The sequence below is a fragment of the Spermophilus citellus genome (assembly GCF_964194105.1).
Source record: "Spermophilus citellus genome assembly, chromosome: 3".
Classification (NCBI taxonomy): domain Eukaryota; kingdom Metazoa; phylum Chordata; class Mammalia; order Rodentia; family Sciuridae; genus Spermophilus; species Spermophilus citellus.
This window is the reverse complement of record NC_138184.1, coordinates 223,891,375-223,915,691: the sequence shown is the minus strand read 5'-3', so window position 1 is coordinate 223,915,691 and position 24,317 is coordinate 223,891,375. Positions and strand designations below refer to the sequence as shown.

Sequence of the window (24,317 nt, the reverse complement as noted above, 5' to 3'; positions counted from 1 at the left end):
CGATTTTGACTGTGCTACATGGCCTCCAAAGGCACATGTAACCAACAAGGGCACAACCCATATATAAATGGATCACATAATATGAAATATTTTGGGATTTTAAAAAAATCTGGGAAGCATGTTTTTAGAGGAAACATGTCATGTACTGTGGTTTCTAAGCTTTCCTCCAAATGCACAACCAGGTAGACCAGTTGGAAGTGTGAGAATAGTAGAGCCCTACTTCAAATGCCATCTACATCAGGTGACACAATCTAAGCGGATACCAGCCTGCAAAAGGATAACTTCTCTTGCCCTGGCTCTGACTCACAGGTAGACCTTTTCCACCATTTTTACCCAGCGCCAAGAGTCTTCTAATATTTCTGAGAAAAATCATAGCTTCTAAGTTTTCTCCTATGGGGAAGAAAAAGAAAGAAAGAAGCTGCCGGTGTTAATAGGTTCTCTGTTTCTTTAACTGAACACTGTAGACCAGGCAATTTGTAAAGAACTTATTTAGTTCCAGTCCTGCTAAATAGTGGGTGCTGGTCTCTGCTCAGCATTGACGGTGGCCTTGTTGGGTCATGGCAGGCGGAGGGCACCACAGAGAGAGACAGGGTGGGTGTGCTAGCTCTGTGCTAGTCTTTCTTCCTTTTCTTATAAAGCTATAGCTGCAATCATGGGATCCCCCTCTCATGACCCCATCTAGTCCTGATTACCCCCCAAAGATGCCACCTTCAAATACTATTGTCATGTATGTGAATTTGGGGACGAGGTTTCTAACACATGAATTCTGGGGGAGATACCCAAACCATAGCAACACCCATGAGGAGGAACAAAACCTAACAGTCTTGGCCACTTGACGTGCCTTACACTTCTTTCTTTTAACCACAGAACAGGAGCACCTAACCGAGCACCTTCTTCCTCAACCTCACTCTGCTAGTCTCCATTCTTCACATTAAGATACTGAGGCTTAGGTGGGTTCTAGAATATTCCCAAGACTGCACATCTCATCTAACAGCTGGTAGACAGTACTCAGAGAAAACAACAACAACAACAACAAAACAAACAAACAAAAAAACCCAGAGTCAAGTAGCTGGCCACTACACCACTTTCTCTTTAAGGAATTTCCTAAACTGGTCACATTGTTGGTCATTCAATATGGCAAAGAAAAAGTCATCTAAGGAGTTACATTTGAATTGGCAAAGTGTTTTACTGAATTTATGTTAAATATTTAAAGTTTATGGATGCAACATGACTTAATTGACTCCATAAAATTCTGAAGCTATTCCATGTATACAAAGCAATGCTTGGGTTTAGACATTTAGGAGGTTGATATTGATCAACTTACTAGTCTTTTCTGCCAATTCTTTTTTTTTTTTTAATTTATATGTGACAGCAGAATGCAGTACGATTCTTATTACACATATAGAGCAGTTTTTCATATCTCTGGTTGTATACACAGTATATTCACACCAATTCGTGTCTTCCTACCTGTACTTTGTATAATAATGATCATCACATTCCACCATCACTAATAACCCCCTGCCCCCTCCCCTCCCTTCCGACCCCTCTGCCCCATCTAGAGTTCGTCTATTCCTCCCATGCTCCCTCTCCCTATCCAGCTAGGAATCATCTAAACTAAAAACTTTGACTTCTTCCACTGTGTTTGAAGACCTATTCAGTCAATTTTCCTAAGGCTTAACGTGTCAGACTTCTTTCTTTTACCCTCACGTTAGCTACCAAGATCTGAAGTATTTCAATTATTCTAGCCAGACCTGCAGAGGTTTTCCCGGTATTATAGGGATTGCAACTGCCACCCACTGCAGTCATGAATGGTAAGGGACACGTGTGGTGGACAGGACCATAACAGTTTTGGGAAACAGAATATCTTCCATTATATTTGCTTAAAAAATTATCCCCAGGAGATGGGAGATTTTAAAATATTTTTTGTTCATCAATTCAAACTGAACATCATAAACCTATATTATATTTATCCCTTTACCTTTCTAGTAGGCTATAGTTGTTTTATTGCCTTGTTGTGATAAATATTAAATCTTGAAAAATCTGCAGTGATGATGTAGGAGTTGAATTTGGAGATGAATGTCAATTTAAATTGGTTCCTCTGCCATTTGTTAGTAATATAATTTTATTCTGCATAATTATGATATTATAAATAATTCACATTAAAGAGGAAATATAGCCTTCAGAATCTCCACATCACATTTTAAATGTGACAACCTGTCTTAAGAATTAAAAACTCCATTGTCTTGTTACATAAATTCAAATCAATGAAGTAGTTTAAAAACATTCCTTGTTTTTTTTCATGTAGATTTCCTCTGTGTCCTCAGTTTTCCTTTACAAAATATTTTTGCCTTTCTCATTTTTTTTTTGACATTTATCCTAAATAAGTGTTCAGAAGATAAATGTTGGTGGAAAGGTTGGGGAGACTTCTCATGAAGTATAATCTGTATGCCAGTCAATCAAACTTTAATCTTAATTTGGAGAGTGTGGAATTTCATGTAGATCATCCTGTTTTGAAGTGTTCGACATATAAAAAGATGTTGACTTTAATTTTCCTTGCATTTTGATTATTAGCAATATCTTTGGTCTACAAATATCAGATCTTGAAAAAAACTCAAGGAAATAGATTCCAAATGATTAAAAAGCATAAATCAAATAGATCAGATGAACTCTGACAACTTTATGAACTGCTTTTTACACTTTGTTACGAAGGAAAAGGGCATTTTCATTCCATTCCTATTATGGATCCACTAAATATTTAAAGTTCTAGCCTCTGAAATTTGTAGTTTTAGTGCTGCGCTTCCACATGCACTGGGATTTCTAGAAGTCTCTGAGGTTCCCGAAGGGTGGAGGGATGTGTGGAGGTGGTGGGGCTCCTGTCCTCTCCCTCCTCCATCTGAAATACACATTATAACCTCTCTTCATATTGAATTCACAACTACAATTTCATCTGAAGAAGATCCATGCAGCTCCAAGAACATGAGCATCGGATTTAAACAAATTCTGAGTAGAGTATAATTAAACACATTTGTTTTCATAACGTCACCATTTCTAAATTCTTCCATGTACAATGGAACCTTTTTTAAAAGTCTTTAAAATGGAATTTTCTCTGTCTGAAAAGGTCACACGCTCCATGATTCCAACTATGACATTCTAAGAAAGGCAAAGCCATGCAGACTACCATCCCCGGCTGCCAGGAGTTGGGTGAACAGGCAGGGCTCATGATTTGTGGAGCAGTGACACTATTCTCTGGGATCCTACAGTGGGGCATGCAAGTCCTTATGCTAATCAACGCCCACGGAATATACAACAAGAGTAAGCCCTACAGTAAACTGTGGACTTGGCATGACAATGACGTGCGATTTATTTTATAACTTGAGACAAATGTACTCTGGTGAGGGAGGCTCTGTGTGTGCGTGTGGGGGTGGTCTTTGCACCTCACTCAATTTTGCTATGAACTTAAAACCACCTTTAATATCTATTAGGAAAAGACCAGTCCATCTGTAGTATTAAGTGGAGCACAAGGGACTTCTTAGAATTTACTATATTTCCAAAAGGTTGTCAATGACTGATTGACTTATGGTTTAAAAACAACAACAAAAAGCAGAAATGGTCAAGTAAGATTCTGCAGAGCAACTGCAGAGAGCAAGAACTGTTGCACGGTACGGGAGTGGGGCTGCTGGTGACATCCCTAGTGGCTCAGAGGGGACAGGGGCCATCATACTTCCAGCTCTGGTGAAGGAGGAAGCTCAGCTGGTGGTCATAGAGATTTGGTTTCTGGGGTCCTCCTTGACATGAACCAGGACTTAGAACCAGGGAAGATGGGCTCCTGGAAATGGCCCCTTCCTCATGAGGAGCAAGAAGAAGGGCCTGGGGAGGAAGATCTTTATCCCAGAGGGCATGGGGTGGGGGGCTGCGATCCCAACTACAGAGCCTGGCAGCTCTGTGCAGGAAAACACAAGTGACAGAGCAGGAAGTTCGGCAATTTCCAGATGAAGGTAGTCAGAGACTGGGGAGGCAGGTGTGCACGCTCCCCAGCTGCTGGGCGGAAGAGAGCCCAGGCAGGAGCAGCAGGGCAGGTGGAGGGAGTGGACGTCTCGGATATTTCACACTCACTAAAGGGACAATTCTGGCCTGGTGAGGACAACAGAGATGCAGTCTTATGCATCTGAAGAGTGGCTTGGCCTGGAATAATGAGCTTTTCTTACTCTCCCATTCTTTCTAAAAACTGTTTTGGACCTTGCTTGTCAGGCCTGAGCTCTACACATTATGTGCCTCTTTCTGATCTGAGAGGCATTGCTGATTCTCCCTCTGTCCACTCTGCATAGCTCAGTCCTCAACTCTCTGTACAAGGAAGGACTGAGGCTGTGTCTACTTCTTTCACTGTTCTTGATTCTCCTCTGCATCCTCCCTCCCTATGCTTAGCCTCTTACCCCTTATGTCAGCTCCCGTTTCTCTCTATCAGTACTATAATTGCCCCGTATCCAGTTGCCCCAGTTCACCCCATTCACCCCTCCCTGGTTGTGTGGTCTTGGGCCAGTAATCAAGCTCTCCAAGCCTCCATTTCCTTATGGAGCTGGACTAACAGTGAAACCTGCTTTACAGAGTTGTTGTAATAATCTCATAAAGAAATGCAGGTGAGGTGCTGAGAGTGTGCCCCAGCAGTTGGGAAACCTTCTGCGAATGCCCAGAGGTGTGCAGGTGGAAAGCACACTGGCTGGGGAGATCGTGTGCAGGTGGAGGTGAATGGTCTCCTCTGTCAATAGTGCTGAGTGGACTCATTTCCATGGCTGCCATAACTAAGTCCCACAAACCAGGTGACTAACAATAGAAATTCACTCCCCCACAGTTCTAGAAGTCCAAAATGATGGTATCTGCAGGGTTGCACTTTCTCTAAGGGCTCTTAGAGAATCTACCCCATGCCTTTCTATTAGCCCCTGGTGTGGCTGGAAGTCCCCAGGACCCCTTGACAGACAGCCATATCCCTCCAGCCAGCCTCAGCCAGGTCCCAAATGGCACTCTGCTGTGTGTGTGTCTTCATGTGGCCACTCTGCTCTCTGCATGCATCTGCCTTTGTGTAAGGCCAACAGGACTATTGGACTAGGACCCCCACCTCAGGGGCCTCCTCCTATCCAGAGTACATCTGCAAAGACCCTGTGTCTAAATAAGTTTGCATTCATGGCACATCTCCTGGGGGGCGGGTCACAATTCAACTGTTAATGCTGGGAAAAGGGTTCTTGCACCGGGTGATGACTTGCTTCTTTCTCTTCTCCCCTCCTCCTTTCTGCTCTTCCTTCCACTTCCCCCCTAGTTGTTCTTTGTGTTGAACGCTCCTCATATCCCTGGCTTGATCTCCCCTGTTCTGGTTCTTTGGTACCATATACAATATTTCCAGTGGGGTCTAACTGAAGCTCTGTAAACTCCCCTGATATGGACAATTGACTAAGGTGAAATCAAGAGTTTTGTTGTGTATCACTGATGCGTTATATTGAATATGGGATAAATTATAGCAAACAAGCTGATTTTTGCATCTGCTGTGGATTGAACATGTCACATCCAAAATTCAATTGTCGAAACATGATAGTCTAAAGGGTGGGGCTTCGTCGGGTGATTAGGCCGTGAGGGCTCCTCATCTTGTGAATGGAGTAAGGTGCTTATGAAAGAGGGTTCACACGCAGTCAGCCCTCTTGTCTGTCAGTTTTCTGCCACCTGAAGTCACAGCATCTCCCCTCACTCCTGCAGGTGGATGCAGCATCCAAGGACAAGTGGAGACAGATAGGATCCTCACCATACAATGAACCTGCCAGGATGCTGGCTTCCTGCACTCCAGAAGAAATAAATCCCTTCTCTGGATAAATTAGCCAGTCTCTGGTGGTATTTGGTTATAGCAGCACAAACAGGTGAAAGCTGTACCCTCTCTTACTAACAACCCGTCAGCATCTCCTGCTCCTCTTTACCTGTTTTTCTGATTATGCATGAAGCCTTGAGAGAGCTGATAGAGATGACACAGTCTCACCTAGAATTATAATGGACGGGGCAGTCGTCAGAAATATGGAGGACATTTGAGAAGCCTTTAGATGCTGCACACCAGATCAGTTGGCCTGGAACAAGCACCTTGGGGTGAGCCAACAGTAGGCCAGACACACTGTGGAAAAATAACCCATCACTAGAAAAAGAGACGCTTCCATTGCATGTTATGGCAGTCCCTGCAGAGATGAGCCCCACCACAGGGCAGGCAGTCCCGGCACCCACAGAAGACTGAGCATGGGCAGTGCCCCTTCAGAAGCCCTGGGGTGATCTTCAGAAGGGGTGACCTTCAGAAGCCCTGGGGTGACCTTCAGAAGGCTGCCGTGTCAGTAACAATGATGAATCTTTCTCAATATTGAATTTAAATCGTGAGCAGGAGGCACATGAACTCAAAACCAACGCTCACATTTAGAAATGAGAAGGCTGCTCTTAACAAGAAAGATGGGCTGTTTTATATCACTGTTTTTCTTCTCCTCAGAGCATTGTTTAATTTATTTTCCTTCTGTCTTCATTTTCCTTTCAATATTTGTAATTTGCATTGGCATGCATATTTAAAATATAACCAGGATTAAATGTGATCATTGTAATGCTTTCTATACTAGAAATATATACTACCGATAGTCTACAATGGGGATAATTTGTATGTGGCTAATTGGAACTTGACAGAATCATTCTTAACAATTTCCATGGAGGTTCTAAGAAGTATTTACAAGTTCTTTTTCATTTGTAAAATATGCATTGCAAAATCCCACTCTGGGTCTTAGTGTTACTTTGTTTTCTCACCATTGAATTTCCCTCCTGCAATGAAATTCAGCCTTTGTGCATAGTAAGCACTCTATAAATGTTTGCTGAATAGACCTGACTCCTTCCTGGTCTATTTGGCCCATTGCTTTCTCATTATTAGGCTTACAAACTCCAGAAATACAGGTCTAAGAAAACAATGCATATATTGCATAGAAATAGGAATCTTCACAAAATCTTAGGAGTAGGGAGTAGGGTTATTCTCATAGGAAAGCTAGAGAAACCAAGAGGAAAGTTCTTTCTCAAAGTCATGGCAGGTACTAAGTAGCAACTCTTGTCTTTCACGGTCACAGTCTTACAGAATGCTTGTGAAGAATGGGGATTCAGTGAAAAAATGGTTCAGTGAATGAATGGCATGAATAACTCCAGAAAAGTCTGCTTCATCCTTGACAACGGCATCAGCACCCTAGGAGGTAACACGGCTTCTGTGCACAGCCAGGATAATAATAGAAATATTAGTGCTTGTGGTTTTCCGGCGCCCTCATAGCCGAGAAGCCTCCTTGCTAATGGAGTGGGAGTGTTTGGATCACGAGGTGCTCAACACCAGGCTCGACAGAGAATGATGTGGAATTAGAATCAGACGTGCTGGAACACCCAGAACAGTCCTCCCTAATTCATTAGTTATGAAAATAATGGATTAAGCCCTCATTATTCCATTGTTTCTGTGCCTGTCGATTAAAATCAAAAGAGGCAGGAGCAGCTGCAGGTGTGTGAAATTATAACCCCAATGGGATCCCGACTACCTGTCCCTAAATCTGCCTTTCAGCAGGAGCCCTGAGCGTTGACACCTCCCACCTGGCCTGCATTTTGGGGGTACACAGGAGGGTCTAGCATGGTGCTGGGTTGACAGCAGGGACTCGTGGGGCTGGATGAAGGGATGCCTCAGGGGACATTCAGAACTTTCAAAGTCTCTGCCGACAGCTCTGCACCATCCACCTGGAGGAGATGGCCACAGGTAAGAAGGTCGCAGTCCTTGCTAGGCAGGGGTGGGGGGCAGGGGGGCACCAGGAAGGCCCACAGGCCTCTGCACAGGTGGAAGGTCCTGCGAAGGCAGGCCAGAGACCGGCAGTGGACGTGGCCTGGGTTACAAAGGGCTTCTGTGGACATAGTTTTCTGGTTCTCTGCGAGGCTGTTCTACCAGCCCGCCTCCCTCTAACCCACATGAGGAAGAAAAGTGTCACGGAGTCTTTCCAATGACATTACCACAGCAGAGAGGAAACTGTGGGTGTCCTGCAGCTGTCACAGCAGATCACCACAAACCAAGTAGCCTGAATCTGCACAAAAGGGTCGCCTCACAGTTCTGTGGGTTAAGATTCCCACAGGGCTCTTACTGACCTAAAAGGAAGGAGGGTCAGGCCCACGTTCCTTTCTGCAGCCTCCGAGGGACAGGCTGGTCCTCGTGTCCCTGGCCTCAGTGGGACGCCTGCCTTCCTCCGTGAGATCCCTCACTCCATCTCCAAAGCCAGCAACACGGCACCTCTCTGGCCTTCTGCCATCTCCCTCCTCCACCAGGAAAGGGACACCACGGGAAGCACTCAGGGCACTGGGGGGCTGCCTTGGGAGTGCTGGGCCGTCTCTGCCTCGAGGCCTGGACCCTGAAATGCATGGGCAAGGGCTCCTGCCAGGAGAGGTCACGGCCAAGGGTTCTGAGAATTAGGACATGAACATCTGGGGATCACTGCTCTGCCTACGCTCCACCTGGTATTGAGGCAGGCCTTCCCCGTGCCGAAGAGGACGGAGACACTTCCCCACACCCTGGGCTCCTCCTCCTGAGATCACCTCACACGTTTTACCTTCAGACAAGGCACTAAATGAGCCGAAGGTGACCACAGCCTTCTGAAAAAATAACAAAGTTATCACACATCACATGTAGTAATACAGGATGCACATGTGATAGATATGTACATACACACACACATATATGCACACGTGCGTGTGTGTAAACTGTACGACTGTAGATATATATCAGTACACAAGTGTCATTAGCACTTCTGAAACCATCTTGGTCAAATAACCTAGCTAAATAATATAAAATAACTTTCCAACTTTTTGCAGTGCATGGTTAAAATGCATACAAAGTGTACCGTGTGTGTGTGTGTGTGTGTGTGTGTTTGTGTGTGTGTGTGTGTGTGTGTAAAAGAGAGTTTGTAACTCATGGCAAAAAGCAAGTTTATAAACACTAAAAGAAATAAATAAAAGAATAAAAATCTGAATTGTGAAAGTGCTACAAATTTAAACCAAATGCCCCAAGTTGTTGAGTAGCTGCCGAGTGACAGGCCCTGAGTATCTACAAACACCCCGAGGCCTGCTGCTTGGTTGGTCTCTGGAAGCCTCTCCTGTGAGAGAGAGGACACTCTCCAGGCAGTGAGTGTGGGTAACACTGATGACCTCTGGGAGGAGGGCTCTGGTGCGTGGGTTTCCTGGTGGAGCTCTGACACGGGGTCCTGGGAGCAAAGGACCTTTAGAAGGCAAGGTGAGAGGGTCGCTCCAGGTGCCGGCAGAAGGGCCATCCTGAGGAAGGGGGCTGTCTTCAGGATGGCAGAGTGAGGAGAGAGGGAGAGGGGCACAGGAGGGGCAGGGAGACGCCCTCTGACAGAGCAGAGCGGTTTAGACTTTCCAGGAATGTTTTATTGAGATGCAAGTTACTGGTAGGTAAGATCTTCACAGTGACTGAGGAGTAACTGAAGGAGGGCAGACTCTGTCCTGGAGGTAATGGGGAGCCACGGGAGGTGTGTGAACAGGGGACGCGTAGGGCCAGTCAATATTTGGGACAGAGACTGTTGGCTGTCTCCTGAGGCTCACTTTCCCCTTTTTTTGTAACAGAAACCTTTATTCTCAGTGAAGCCTAGTCACACCCAGTTGAAGGCCACAGAGCCTGCTGCCTTTGCTGCTAGTTGTGGTCATCGGATTAAAGCTTCAGTCAATGAGATGTAAATGGAAGTGACCCTAAAAGTCATTTTCTAAGAGGGAGAAAGGGGACATGTCCTGTGTATGGTCTGCATGTGAGGTGTCCCCCCGAAGCTCACAGGAGAACATTGCAGGAAGGCTCAGAGAAGAAAGGATTGGGTTGAGAGAGCCTTAACCCCATTGGTGAATTAGTTCCCTGGTGGATTAACTGGGGTGTGGCTGGAGGAGGTCGGTCAGGGGGGCATGGCTTTGGGGCATGAATGCTGATTCTGGTGAGTAAAGTCTTTTTCCGCTCCCTGATCATCACATGAGCCACTTCCTTCCCCCACACTCTTCCACCATGATGTTCTGTCACCTCAAGGCTGGAGCCAGGAAAGGACCGACACCTCTGAAACCATGAGCCCCTAAGTAAACTTTTTTCCCCCTAAAATTGTCTTTTTCAGGTCTTTTAGTCACAGCAGTAAAAAAGCTGACTCAAATCATCGTCTTTTCTTCTCTTCTCAGTCTTCTATTTGGGATATGAATGCAGTGGCTAGAGCCCCAGAAGCCATGTTGGATTCTGAAGATGATGTGAAATCTGAGGAACATGAGAACAGAGAGCTCCAGGGGAACAGGCTGCTTTTTTATAAATGGGAAAACAAATTCACATTGTGTAAGTACTCTTACATATTTATTTATCTGTCTATAGGCCTCTGAATCTGCCCCTAAATCAGCGTTTTTAGCTCTGTTTACACATAACAAACCTCAGAAACCTGGTGATTCCCACGTGAAGCCAGTAGCCACGGGGCAGAGAGTTGTGTTATGAGGGAATTTCAAGGCTGGGGGTTATTTTGGAAGGTCATTGCAACGCCACCACTCAGATTTAGAATGGAAAGAAAGGCAGTGGTCACAGGCGGTCAGGTGTTTGGGGAAGGCCAGGGAAAGGCAGAGTCTGTGGAGGGGGAGAAGTGGGAAATGGCTTGTATGTAAGGTGATGGGTTTATGCTTAGGAAATCTCAGGACCAGGCACAGGTTCATGCAGAGGGAGAGGGTGGAAGGCATGAGGAGGGGCTTCAGGAGGGAAGAGCTTCTGTTTCCAGTGGGCACCCAGGAATCGTGAAGGGCTGCCTCCTCCTGCCCACCGACCACAGGCTTCCAAAGCCTCCACCTTTTCTTTAACTCCAGGACGTGCCTTTCATTACCATCCTTCTGCGTGGTGGATTTTTGGGGAGAATGCAATTGTTTTCCAGAAAATCTAACAGCTCTCCCTCTTTGTAAAGCCTGTTACAGAGGAGAATACCCACAGGGAACCGAGTGCTTCCCCCAGACGGCTCCCGGGACCTTCTGTCTTCCTCAGAGGACTGACTAGCCTGTTCTGTTCAAGTCCTTCACCATCCTGGGAGCAGGCTGCCTCTGTGGGGAGCTGGCAGCCCTCTCTGAACCTCTGACAGGCTCCCACCTGATTAATCTCTCTCCTCGCTGTCATCACCGTTATTTGGGGGCAGTGGTCAAACCGTATTGACACTTTGCTGACACCCTTTCCCGAGCCCAATTGCCTTTCTGTCGTGATACGATCCACGAGGTGTCAGGAGGGTTCCATGCCACGCCAGCACCCAGACGTCCCTCAGACACAGACAATAAATCATTTTCATGCTGCTTCTGGAAATGAGGAGAGACACGGCCCCACCCCATCCCAACAGCTCTTTCCGCTCAGCACAGGCAACCCAGGGGGCTGTGAGGCCTGAGCCATGGGCCCCGCCCTGCCCTGGCAGGGGTCCCCAGTTCACATTCCAAGTTGAATTCCTGAGGAAAGAGACCCAGAGCTCTTGCCTGAGACCCTGAACCTTAACAGCAGGTTGAAAAGTAGGTGCCTTTCCGAAGAAGCTGAGCTCTTTGGACTTTCCAGGAACATTCTATCGAGATGCAGCTTTAGGGTGGATGAAATCTCCATAAGAGGAGGCATAGTCAGTAAAACAGGGGCCATGCACCCCTCCTGAGAACACCCCAGCCCCCCTGGAGACGGAACCCAGGCTTTGTTCTAAATGGGATCAAGAAGAAGAGCCTCCTTCCCCTCCTCTTCCTCCTGGACTAAACGTAACAGAGCTGGCCCTCAGCCCACCCAAAGGGATCTCCACGGATGCACATGACGGGAAGCTTATGTTGAACGGTCCATTTTAACACTTCATACACACGCACGTGCGCGGATGCACACTGAACTCTCACCTCCGGCCTGGCCCATCTAGTGCCAATCACTCACACCCCTAACTGCTGACAGTGGTCCTTGCCACATCCTCCTCATGTGCAGAAGGCTGGTGGGCATGTGCTGGGATGCAGAGTGATGGCTATCCCAGAGACCAAAACTCATGTTCTGCATGTGGCCTCAGCTTCCTCATCCAAAACGGGAAGGGAATCCTCCACCTCCGGGGAAACTCCTCTTGCTATCGGGGCTGGTGGAACTCGTCAGAGGGACACTTTAGTTTTGTTTGTTTTGTGTTGTTATTGAAAATTACTCTCTATTTTCTTTTCCTTTAAAATAACAATTTAATACTGTTTTGTTATATCATGGGGTGCTGGCTAGGGTCCTTATTTTTTTAAGTTTTTAAACTATTTAAAAGAATTTGTAATTGAATAGGATAAGTGTGATTATAGTGAAAAATTCAGAGCTCATAAGACATAGAAAGAGACAAGACAGGTCTATTATGAAACCCCCATCCTTTATCTCCTCTCAAAATATTATTAATATATTTTTTGTAGATTCCAGAAATTGTCTATGCATGTCTCATGTAGGCCATTCCTTTTTGGGGGCAGGGGAAGGATACTAGGGATTGAACTCAGGGACATTCGACCACTGAGCCACATCCCCAGCCCTATTTTGTGTTTATATTTAGAGATAGGGTCTCACCAAGTTGCTTAGTGCTTCACTGTTGCTGAGGCTGGCTTTGAACTCGAGATCCTCCTGCCTCAGCCTCCGGAGCAGCTGGGATTATGGGTGTGCGACACCGTGCCTGGCTCATGTGGGCTACCCTTCAACTTGTTGTTTGCATCTTCGTCTTTATTGTCTTTCTGTGCAAGTTGTTTGTTTCTACTTTCTTCCTTTAACCATCTTGTAACATTATAATAATCTGAAACTCTAGGAAGGGACATTTGTGTCCTTCACGGGTTGGTCCTTTGGACTGATACAAAAAAATGAAAAACAAAGTCTTGGCAAAGTTGTCTCTGTTCAAGAGGGCACATACCGTAGGGTGAAGGAGCCCTTCAAAGGGGACAGCGTTAATGTTTTGATGGTGATTTCCAACTGCCCTCAAGCAGGTGGCTTCAGTCCTGCATTCCTAACAAGACCATATCAAGCCAGGTGCTTCCAGCTCCAATGACAATGACGAGCCGAGAGCCATGTGCGCCACCAATGCTTGACAACGTGGTCCTCACGCTCTTCTTGATAAAACAGTCACTCCACTTTATAATGAGGAAACTGAGGCAGAGGGGTCTGCCCCACTGGCTGAGTATTGGAGCAGGGACAGAAGCACAGATTGCTCTTGGCTGCCAACCCCAGAGTGACCTCTCCCTCCTACCAAGGCTTCTCTCTCTTAGGGTTTTTTTTTTTTTTTTTTTTTTTTGGTACCAGGGATTGAACCCAGGGGTGCTTCACCATGGGCCGTATCCCCAGCCCTGCTTATTTCTTTAATTTGGAGACAGGGTCTTGCTGAGTTGCTGAGGCTGGCCTTAAACTTGCGATCCTCCTGCCTCTGAGTTTCTAGGATTCCATGTGGAAACCATGGCTCCTAGATAGCACTTTTCTTTTCCAAATGATAATAGAGAATGTCTTCAACTTTTTAAAAGTATAAAACTAAAGCTGTACCAGTTGTTTTTGTTTATTTGTTTGCTTGGGGGACTGGGTGGGGTGGAGGTGGTAACTGATTTCTTCTGCTGTCATTCAGTGGAATCTCCAGCCCCTGACTAAACACTCTTATGGGCCGGCATTTGAGGACCTCAGGTGATATATTTCCATTTAATCATGTATTTAGCAGGACCTTGCCCCTGTGACATTCGTGGTCATCCCCCACTCCCCCAGCTGTGGCCACCAGAACAAGAACCTCACAGGGTGCCAGGGGTGGCAATGGGGCCTGAGGGAGGCCAGAGAGGCAGAGTGGGGTGTTGACTAGTGCAGGAGGTGGAGACAAAGGCTCTGGCTCTCTCTCTCTCTCTCTCTCTCTGTGTGTGTGTGTGTGTGTGTATGTGTAGCTTCCTGGAAAGAGTGACAACTACAGTAGATGTTTGAGCACTTATCAGTGCAATATAGAAGTGCCTTCTTGCTTATGAGAATCCTCTCTTTTGAGCTCTCTGTGGGTATCTCGTAACTATTTCAACTTGGTGGTCCTGGAAGCAGTCTTGAGGAGTCTTTACAATCTGCTACAGGTCAACAGCTGGCAAGCCACTCAACTAGGACTCAAAACGAGGTTACATTTGGAAAATAATTTGAGCTGGGTGTGGTGGCACATGTCTGTAACTCCAGCGACTCAGGAGGCTGAGGCAGGACGATCCCAAGTTTGAGGCCAGCCACACCAACTTAGTGAGGCCCTAAGCAACTTGGCAAACCCTTCCTACAATTGGAATTAAAAAGAGCTGGGGATAGGGCTCAGGGGTTAAGATGGGAAGTAATTTGAGCCTATTTATCTTGAAGAATACTTTTAGTGTAAAATTAATAAGAGCTTTGTAAAAACGAATTCAGGAGCACAGTGGACATTTGTAAAAATGGAAACTACATAAAGTGACAGAGCCATGTTCATGGTAGCCGTCTTCACAAACTGGAAATTACCCAGTGTTAACAGGCCGGAGGGGGAACCAACAGGTTGGTCTGTTTCTATGAGGGAATATTATTCCATCTTAAAGCAGGAAGGACATTCTGACACAGGACACTAAGTAGGCAAACCTTAAGGACATTATGCGGAGGGAAACCAGCCAGGCACAAGAAGACAGTCCTAAAAGATTCCATTCCTAGCAGGTCCTTGCGGTCCAGGGGCTGGGGGAAGGGCACAGGGAGTTGGTGACTGACAGGCCGAGAGGTGTGGTCTTGCCAGGTGAGAGAGGCTCTGAGGATGAACGACAGCTGCGGATGCCCAACAAAATGAATGCACTCAGATCACTGAATCGTGCAATGAAGAGGGCTAACATAGTAAATTTTATGTTATTTCTGTTTAATCACATAAAAAGTGGAAAAATTCTGCTCTGTAGAGTGCACATGATAAAAATGCATGCAGAGCGTATGTCTTGTTTTGTCACGTCTAAACATGATTCTGGAGTTCAAATCTCTGCTCCACTACTTATTTGCTGTTTGCTGGGGGAAGGAATGAACCTCTCTGGAGCTTAATTTTCTCATCTGTAAAATAGGGATAAAATAGTACTTTCATCTAGAATTGACATGAAGCTTAAATGATATGATACAATTAAGCACACAGAACATGCCTGGCATATAATCAACACTCCATGAAGGCCCACTGGTATTATCTGATCAACATGGTGACACTGCATACATAAATACTTCACTTTGAGTAAAAGGTACTCTGAAAATTTCATGGAAAAATGTTTCTAAGCTATTAGATGGAATCATGTGAAATGGAAAAATGGAGATGGAAGAATGTAAAATGGTTACTTTTTAAAATATTCAAGATACTTGGGAATGAGTCGTCAGTGGCTTTGAAACATTCAAGGAATTCTTTGGGCAACTTCTCTCTAAGGGATCATTTCTGGCCCAGGAGGAAAAGTCCCATAGCCAAGGGGTTCCCCTCAGGGTCAGTGGAGTAGAGCCTGGGGGTGCGCACCTGCCTGGCCCTCTTCAGAGGATGTGGTGGAGCTCGAGCCCCCCCCCCCCCCCTTGCTCATCTTGCCGGGACACAGCGATCTGGAAATCCTGCAGGGAGAGCAGCACGATGAGAGAAGCGGCTCCCCCCACTGCTAATCTCATTTTGGAATTGCTAATTTCAGATGTGATGATGGAGCTCATGGAGCCAGGCTGCGAGAGACCAGGCATTACCCAGAGGTGGGCACTTAGCCGAGACGAGGCCCCCTTAATTAGGATGCTGGCACCGTGGGTGGGAATGTTGACTATTGCTGTGAATAGTAAATCATAAATGCTAAATTACATCCAATCTCAGAAATAACTGTGCAAAACTTCTCACAGCATAGATAATCAGGCAATTACTGAGATGGTTACAGCACCCACAGGCCGCGGCAACTTTGTTGTGAGCTCCCTCATCCTCTGAGGTTCAATCTCATTTATCCCAGCTCCAGTTTTATGTATTTCACTCTGGTAAATAAGAATGAATATCCAGTCTAAGTTTTAGACTTTTTAAAATATAGAACACATAACATAGTCCACAGTTTAAGCCTTAAACTTATAAGTTAAAACATTAAATGTACCACTTGTTCAAAAGACAAAGACGATGGAGGAATCTTCCTTGACTATGATCTCAGCCAGCGGGTGGGCCTAGGTGTGTGTTTAATTTTCTCTTTGCTCGTTTCCAATGTAATTTTTGGAAAATAAAAATTTTCTGAGCCCTCGTTTGTGCATGTATAATTTAGAGAATTTGCAATGATTTTAGCAGGGCTCTACCCAACACTCAACTAATAATAAAAATAACACAACCTCTTGTGATTTTAAGCATCATTTGTGGCATCCCTGTAGCAAGAACTTCATGCAACTTGGGTCATGTTGTCGACCTCTGTTTTGCTAATCAAACTCGCAGAGGTCAAACATCCTATGTCAGGTGGCACAGAGGGGAAATGGCACCATGTACCTTGAACCCATTTTGCTCTCAGTCCATGCTCACATGATTGTTGGTGACTGAGGGAAGACGTTGGAAGAAGTAAAGAACTTGCTTACTGGGCACAGTCTGAAGGCACAGATTCCACAGAACCAGGATGGCACCCTTCAGTCACAAACGTGGTTTTGCAGGTGGATTTTGCCTGGTTGCTGGCCTTGGCGCTTCCTCTCCCTGACTCCTGCCAGCAGGGGTCACTGCAGAGCGCTCTGGGCTGCTGATGGACTGGTGGACTCTCTGTCCACCCGGTCTCTTCCCTAGTTGAGGAGGCTGTAGAAAGTCAGCCTCCAGAAGGGGTCCTGGCTTCCTCCCTGTCCTTGGAGGGGACAGACTCCCAGATCCCAGGAGGCCTACTTCCCACTGACAAGGCTGCTGTCTTCCTTGTGGGATGGGGAGGGAGGCAAGAGGGGCTTGGGAGGGTTCCACAGAATGGCTGAGCTCTCCAGCTCTTTCTGAGGGTTGGTGGGGCTGGGGTCTCGCATCAAACTTCCCTGGGTAAGTACCAGTCTCTGAGTCTCTCCAATACCCTATACCACAGCCTGCCAGGAGGAGGAGTGGAATTCCACCAGAGGCCTGCTGGCGGCATGGAAGGGACCCACTGCCCGCAGTTGGATGTCACGTTAAGATTCATTTGAAATCATCAAGAATTGCACAATTAGGAAGGCAGGTGACTGCGCGCCATGCTGTATGATTTACAGAATGCTTCCCTTTCTAGATTCTATTTAATTCCCACAAACTGAGATTTATTCTTATTGTGCAGACAACAAATCTGAGTTTGAGAGAGGTTAAAGTCCTCCCCTCCAGGTGGAGAATCCCCTCGTGACGGCTCCCATCCTCAAGCTCAGTTCTCTCTACAGACACTGAGCACTTGCAAGATGTCTCTAGAAGCAACTCCATTCATCTCAAGTATTTAAAGCAGCTGTCGGGGACCCTTTGCCGGGGCTGTTGTATTCAAAGACCAGGATGACATCTCCAAAAACTTTCTCTCTTGTGCTGAATAGAGAGGAACATTTTAATAGCTACTTATTATAATCGTGTTCATTACACTATTCAATTTGCCTAAAATGCCTGTGTTAAAAGATGTGAGACAAACTTTACAGAAGCAAAGGGGTGAGGCTGTCTCAGCTGCTCCTCAGCCAGGAGGGAACGGGATCCCAGAGGTGACAGAGTCCCTGAGCAGCTGTGGAGCGCTGCAGCCGCAACCCAAGCTTGGCAGGGAGGACGTGTGTGTCAGGCTGGCGCAGGACATCTGTCCCCAGCAAGGTTTTGGCTCTGTGATCTGGATTCCGTTACATGTTTCAGAGGCAAGTTCCTTTCTCTGAAGTCTGCATTCCTTCCCTGCCCTTCCGCTAACGGTGCCTTCCAGATTTAGACACCTGAGTCAGGTTGGCACCCCACCCACTTAAGATCTCCAGAGTGGACCAGATTAGTTATCTTCTCACACCATGATTCCTCAGTCTGCCACTGGACGTGCCTCCACTCCATCTCTAGGTGTCTCATTGTAGGCCTACCTGGACTCTCTGTCCACTCCGTCTCTAGGTGTCTCGTGGTAGGCCTACCTGGACTCTCTGTCCACTCCATCTCTAGGTGCCTCATTGTAGGCCTACCTGGACTCTCTGTCCACTCCATCTCTAGGTGCCTCATTGTAGGCCTACCTGGACTCTCTGTCCACTCCATCTCTAGGTGTCTTCGTGGTGGGCCTACCTGGACTCTCTGTCCACTCCATCTCTAGGTGTCTCATTGTAGGCCTACCTGGACTCTCTGTCCACTCCATCTCTAGGTGTCTCGTGGTAGGCCTACCTGGACTCTCTGTCCACTCCGTCTCTAGGTGTCTTCGTGGTGGGCCTACCTTGACTCTCTGTCCACTCCATCTCTAGGTGTCTTGTGGTAGGCCTACCTGGACTCTCTGTCCACTCCATCTCTAGGTGTCTCATTGTAGGCCTACCTGGACTCTCTGTCCATTCCATCTCTAGGTGTCTCGTGGTAGGCCTACCTGGACTCTCTGTCCACTCCGTCTCTAGGTGTCTTCGTGGTGGGCCTACCTGGACTCTCTGTCCACTCCATCTCTAGGTGTCTCGTGGTAGGCCTACCTGGACTCTCTGTCCACTCCGTCTCTAGGTGTCTCATTGTAGGCCTACCTGGACTCTCTGTCCACTCCGTCTCTAGGTGTCTCGTGGTAGGCCTACCTGGACTCTCTGTCCACTCCATCTCTAGGTGTCTCGTGGTAGGCCTACCTGGACTCTCTGTCCACTCTGTCTCTAGGTGTCTCATTGTAGGCCTACCTGGACTCTCTGTCCACTCCGTCTCTAGGTGTCTTCGTGGTGGGCCTACCTGGACTCTCTGTCCACTCCGTCTCTAGGTGTCTCATGATCGACAAGGCCCATCTTTGTATCCCTGGCATTGAGATGGTGCCTGATAAAGACAGCTTTTGCTAGGGTGCATGCACTAGACGTTGCTGTTCTTGGAACACCTCTGTGGTCCTCCGTGGCAGGAACTCAACAGTGGCAGGCACTCGCCTGGATGAGGAACCCCCTGGGGCAGCATTGCCACTTCTCCTAGTTAAGGAGGCTACCCCTGCATCAGGCTCCTGCAGGGCCAGGAAACCAAAGTGGAACAGGCAGAGTCTCTGTGATGTCTCCAATCCAGAGCCTGCCTGTCAGGCTTGTTTAATGACGTGTAACAGGTAAAAAATGACAAGAAGAACGTGAGTCAGGGCAGGGATTCCTGCTCATGACATTCACTGTTTTATCCCCAGAGCCTGGAGGAATTCCTGGCACACACGTGTTCAATCAATATTTTCTAAATACAGGACTGATTGGGAGAATGACCGACTGAATGCATAATAGACTAACCCAGAGCCACTGCCCTCTCCATTCCCTGACTTCCAGTCTCTGTGTCGTGCGTGAGTGTGTACGTGTGCAGATGGATCTTTCAAACAAATACAATTAAAAATTGAGTATCATGATCTTCTCTTTATAAAAAACAACAATTTAAGTGTGAGGATGGCTATTTACAAATATTTTACACACATACCCACAGACCCTAAGCTACTGCAATAAAGAAATAAAGAGCTTTTGTAATTTGTTTCAATGTAAAAAAAAAAATGCACAGGTCTTGGGAAGTAAACAGATGTCGTACCTGAAAACCAGCAACTTTGCATTCTCAGGATTAGTTTCTAAGCAACTGGTGGAAAGAACTGGTCTTGTAGGTTGCCCTTGAACATGGGGTAAGTCCACAGGTGTGGTTGGTGGCATGAGGAGGTTCAGGGCTTTGCTCTGTGCCAGGTGCCCAGCAGGACCACAGCAGGGTTCAAGCCCTCTATGCTTGCAGAAAGTAGCACCGGGGATGTGCCCTGGTTTGCAGTCTGGCACCTAAACTTCTGGGCTCGCTTGCTCGTTCTCTCTCTCTCTCTCTCTCTCTCTCTCTCTCTCTCTCTCTCTCTCCAGAGAATGACAGCTGATTTTATCCTTACCCATGACTGACACAGCCCAGTCATTCCCTGTGAAGCAGGACAAAGCCAGCAGAGGGGTGAAGGCAACCCAAAATAGACCTCTCTCGGATGGATTTGTAAACAATTCGAGGTGGGAAGGGAAAGGCGCTGGGTAAGCACTTGTTGGAGACCACAGCAAGGAACATTTCCCCCTCCCCCCCTTTTTTCCCCATCACTCTTTGTTGTTTGTATTTTTCGTTTTCTTGGTCCAGTTTCTTGGTCCAGCTTCCACGTGTAGGCACCTGGGCTTCCTGCCCCGCCTGCCCCTGTTGTGTCCCACAGCCCATTTTATAATGCAAAGCACCACCAACAACATAGCTCATTATTTTCCTCTCTGAATAAAAGATGAACACATCAATTATGTGTCAGCCGGTTTCTAATGCGTACCCTTGTCACGCTGACCTCTTTCTGCTTTTATATTTTTCAGTACCATCCTGACATTTGTCAACTGCAGCAGTTCCAAACCTTTCCACCCTATGATCCTATTATTTTAGCACTTTCCCGACTCTCCCCCTGTCTAATTAGTTTGACCTGCGGCTGTGGCGCGGAGAGGCGCGGGCTCCCGGGATGGCACTCACCACTGTTTGTAGTCTGCGTCACAATTGCAGTAGTACTTGGGGTCCGTGCAGTTGCGCTCAATGCCACAGGCACACTTCTGAATCCCAGGCTCCGAGCCCCCCCAGTAGTAGTGCTTCTCGTTGGCTTTGCCAACCCACCACGTGTAGGGACTCCCATCTGCAAAAGAGGGAAGGTGCTTTGAGAAACAGGTCTGCTCAGACAGGCCAAGTGCTGCCTCCTCCAGGTGCTCAACCTCTTAAAAGTACGTTCAGTAAAAAAGAATTCGAGGGAACGGTAAGCTCAAGTTTTGCCACTGGTACGTGGACCTCTTTCCCCAAAGAAACATGTTGGTCCTAACTTCTACAACAGGAGTAGGATTCCTAAGTTGTTAGCTCAGCTGAGACCAGTCCACTGTGGAGGGACCTGGGCCAGGAGTTGGTTCATGACACACAGCTGACCTCATGGCTGCTCTGACTTTTCTGTGAGTATATAGTCCTGGGGGTGGGGGACTCTTAGAGCCAATGTGGACTTTCACTTTTTCTAAGTCTGGCCTCTTAATTTTCTTTTCTCTCTCTCTCGCTCTCGCTCTCGCTCTCTCTTTTTCGATACTGGGGATTGAACCTAGGGATGCTTAATCACTGAGCCACGTCCCTAGCCACCCCCTTTAAAAATATATTTTATTTAGAGACAGGGTCTCCCTGAGTTGCTTAGGTCCTTGCTAAGTTGCTGAGGCTGGTCTTGAACTCACCATCCTCCTTCCTTGGCCTCCCAAGCTGTTGGGATTATAGGCATGCGCCACGGAGCCTGGCTGGCCTCTTAATTTTCTGAATAAAGAAACTCACATCTAGAAAGTTCAAGCAGTTCTTTTAACCTCCCATCCAATTATCTCCTAATCTAGAATTCTGGCCCAAAGTAGGTACATAGGGATGACACACTGTACAACTCTCTCTATACAGTCTGACCTTTGTATCCACAGGTTTCTACCCTTGGAATCAACAAACTGTGATTCTAATATGTATTTTTTTTTTTTTAGAGAATGAGAGAGGGAGAGAGAGAGAGAGAGAATTTCAATATTTATTTTTTAGTTATCGGCGGACACAACATCTTTGTTTTGTATGTGGTGCCGGGGATCGAACCCGGGCCGCACGCCTGCCAGGCGAGCGTGCTACCGCTTGAGCCACATCCCCAGCCCTCTAATGTGTATTTTTTAAATTTAAAAAATTTAGAAAATTGTCTGTACTAAACATGCCTAGACTTTATTCTTGTCATTATTCCTGAAATAATATAGTATAACAAATTATTTACATAGTAATGTACTGTACTAGATCTTAGACATGATCTACAGATAACTTAAAATACACAGGAGGATGCCCATGCATAGGTTATGCACAAATATTGCCCTATTTTAATTGAGCATCTGCAGATTTGGCATCTGCAGGAGTTCTGGAACCAACCCCTAATTACTTTCCTTTATTATTTGGCCGAGTAGTCACTCATTTGTTCATTCATTCATCCAAATCTCAAACATCTACTGGGTTTCCTTTATGTGCCAAATAAAAGTAACCCAGCCAAACAGTGGAGGAGGAAGGTGCAGATTGGGAATACAGTTTAATAAGCATTTTGAACATGGAAGAGGGAAGGAAGAGAGGTCATAAAAGAAGCTGTCTCAGAGGAGGCAGACCACACACTGTGTCCTGAAGGTCAATGGGCATTACCCAGATGAGCAAGGACCTAGGAGAGGAGAGGGGTCTGTGCAAAGGGAGCAGGGAGTTAAGACAGGGGGAAAGTTCTCTGTGCAGAATATGTGCCGGAGCACGTGCATTGGGGTGGAAGAGGCTGAGGGAGGGTAGTGGCCACAGTAAGGGCCAGCCAGGAGGGCCGGCCTGCAACAACAGCAATGACTCTGTCCAGGGAGGCACTGGTCTATTCCAGCTTTTCAATGCCTATTTCTCCTCCATTTTAAAGAGTTTGAACTTTGTACTGAAAACAATGAAAAACCATAAAGGATGTGCAGCCGAGATCATCACAGTCAAGTTTGGGTTTCAAAAGATTGACAATAAGGGAAAAGATGGATTTCTGTGGGATGGAGTTAGGGAGGCCAGATGTGATGCCCCCTTGTTAACACAGAAGAGAAATAATAAATAGTAGTGGAAAAACAGAGAAAGAACTAGACAGCAAGAGATTTGGGTGGTGCACTTGGGCTGGGAGATTGGGGTTGGACAGAGCGTGAGCAGAAGGTATTGTGGATCAGTCCACGGCTTCTGGCCTGAGAGACTAAGGGCGGGGAATAGGGAAGGAGGTCAGGAATTCAGGGAATGTTGGAAAAAGATGATGAACTTGATGCATAAAACAGTTGACTGTTTATGTCTGTATCTCAGGAGCATTTTCTGAGCGGAAAATTCTGTTTCAGACACCATCATGGCAAACCAGAAAATATTGGGAGTGGCAGAGATACAGCTGGAATCTTTCAGATCACAAAGCTTTCAAAAAGATGCCGAAGGAGAGGATCACAGTGGAGGTCCAGGAAGAAGGCAGTGAATGGAGGGAAAACGAAGGAAGGACTTCCAAAAGAGTGGAGTGGCCAGCATTGCCAGATTTCATAGCAAAATCCACTAAGAGGAGGGTATACAAGTCTTCTTCTATGTGACAGCGAGGAGGCCATGGAGACTTTATTGAGAGGGGTTGCCAGTGAAATGGGGGAAGAAAAGCCCAGAGAGAGCCAGCTGAGAAAGAAACAGAAGGGGGACAAGGAGGCCCGACAACAGAGGGCTTTGTTCCAATTTTATTTTACTGTGGTGAGAGTAGTTAGCATGGATTCTCCCCTCTTCCCAACTTTCTAAGTGCACAATTCATTATTGTTACAGGTGTGGCCTGGTCCAACAACTCTAGAGCCCACCCACCCTGGGGAACTGAAGCCCCTGTGCCCATTGGTTAGTAATGGCTCATTCCCCTCTCTTCCCAGCTCCTGGGACTTAGTGTCACCGTCTGACTATTTTAGATACCTACTATATTTGGAATCCTGCAATTCATGTGTATGCATTTTGCTTTCTCTTCCTATCTCTACTGCTACCTTATTATTTCTCTTCCAAAATAGTGTTATTTTCTACAAGGAAGGAAATTCTGCCATACAAAACAACATGGCTGAACCCAGAGGCCATATGTGGAGATCAGATCACTCTCAGAGGAAGCTGGGAAAGAATGGACTCTAGTGGAGGTAGTGCCAGCCAGGGAGGCTAAGAGGCGAGTCCACTGAAATCTCCAGGCCTCCGGGTTGGAATTCCATCATGTTAACTCACCTTCCTCCCTAGATGCTAAGTGTACATTTGTGTCTGTGAGTTCTCAGAAGAAAGATGTGGAGTCCTGCACTCATGAATTCTTACTTGAACTCTCACAACATCTAAATAACACCATAGAGTAAGAGTGGATCATAATGGAGCTATGTAAAAGCTGCCATGGTCCCTTCTCTGGTATCCCAGCAGCTTTCAAGAGCAATTTTGTTAAAATGTGGGCAATTTAAAGTCACTGAAAATGGACAGGGAATGTGGTCCATGCTCCGTGTGATGGGATGGTGGATGTTCTCATCCTGGAAATGCGCTGTCCATGTATTCTCCTAGTGGAGAGAAATTGCTAGATTTCACTTAATTGGAAAAACTGACTCTTTTTCCTTGGAATGAGCCTTTCTAGAATTTCAGAAGATATACTGGACTTGATCTGATAAACAGTAGAGAGGGAGATTTCCGTAT

The 24,317-nt window shown here is 46.5% G+C and overlaps 1 protein-coding gene across 1 annotated transcript in view; it reads right to left on the bottom strand.

Annotated features, from left to right (window-relative positions):
• Positions 1–24,317, bottom strand: part of CNTNAP2 (contactin associated protein 2) — a 1,934,648-nt gene that overhangs the window by 404,629 nt on the left and 1,505,702 nt on the right. The window contains exon 14 of the mRNA XM_081283562.1: positions 20,595–20,751. Coding sequence (XP_081139688.1) covers positions 20,595–20,751 — 157 coding nt within the window. The remainder of the gene's footprint in view (positions 1–20,594; positions 20,752–24,317) is intronic.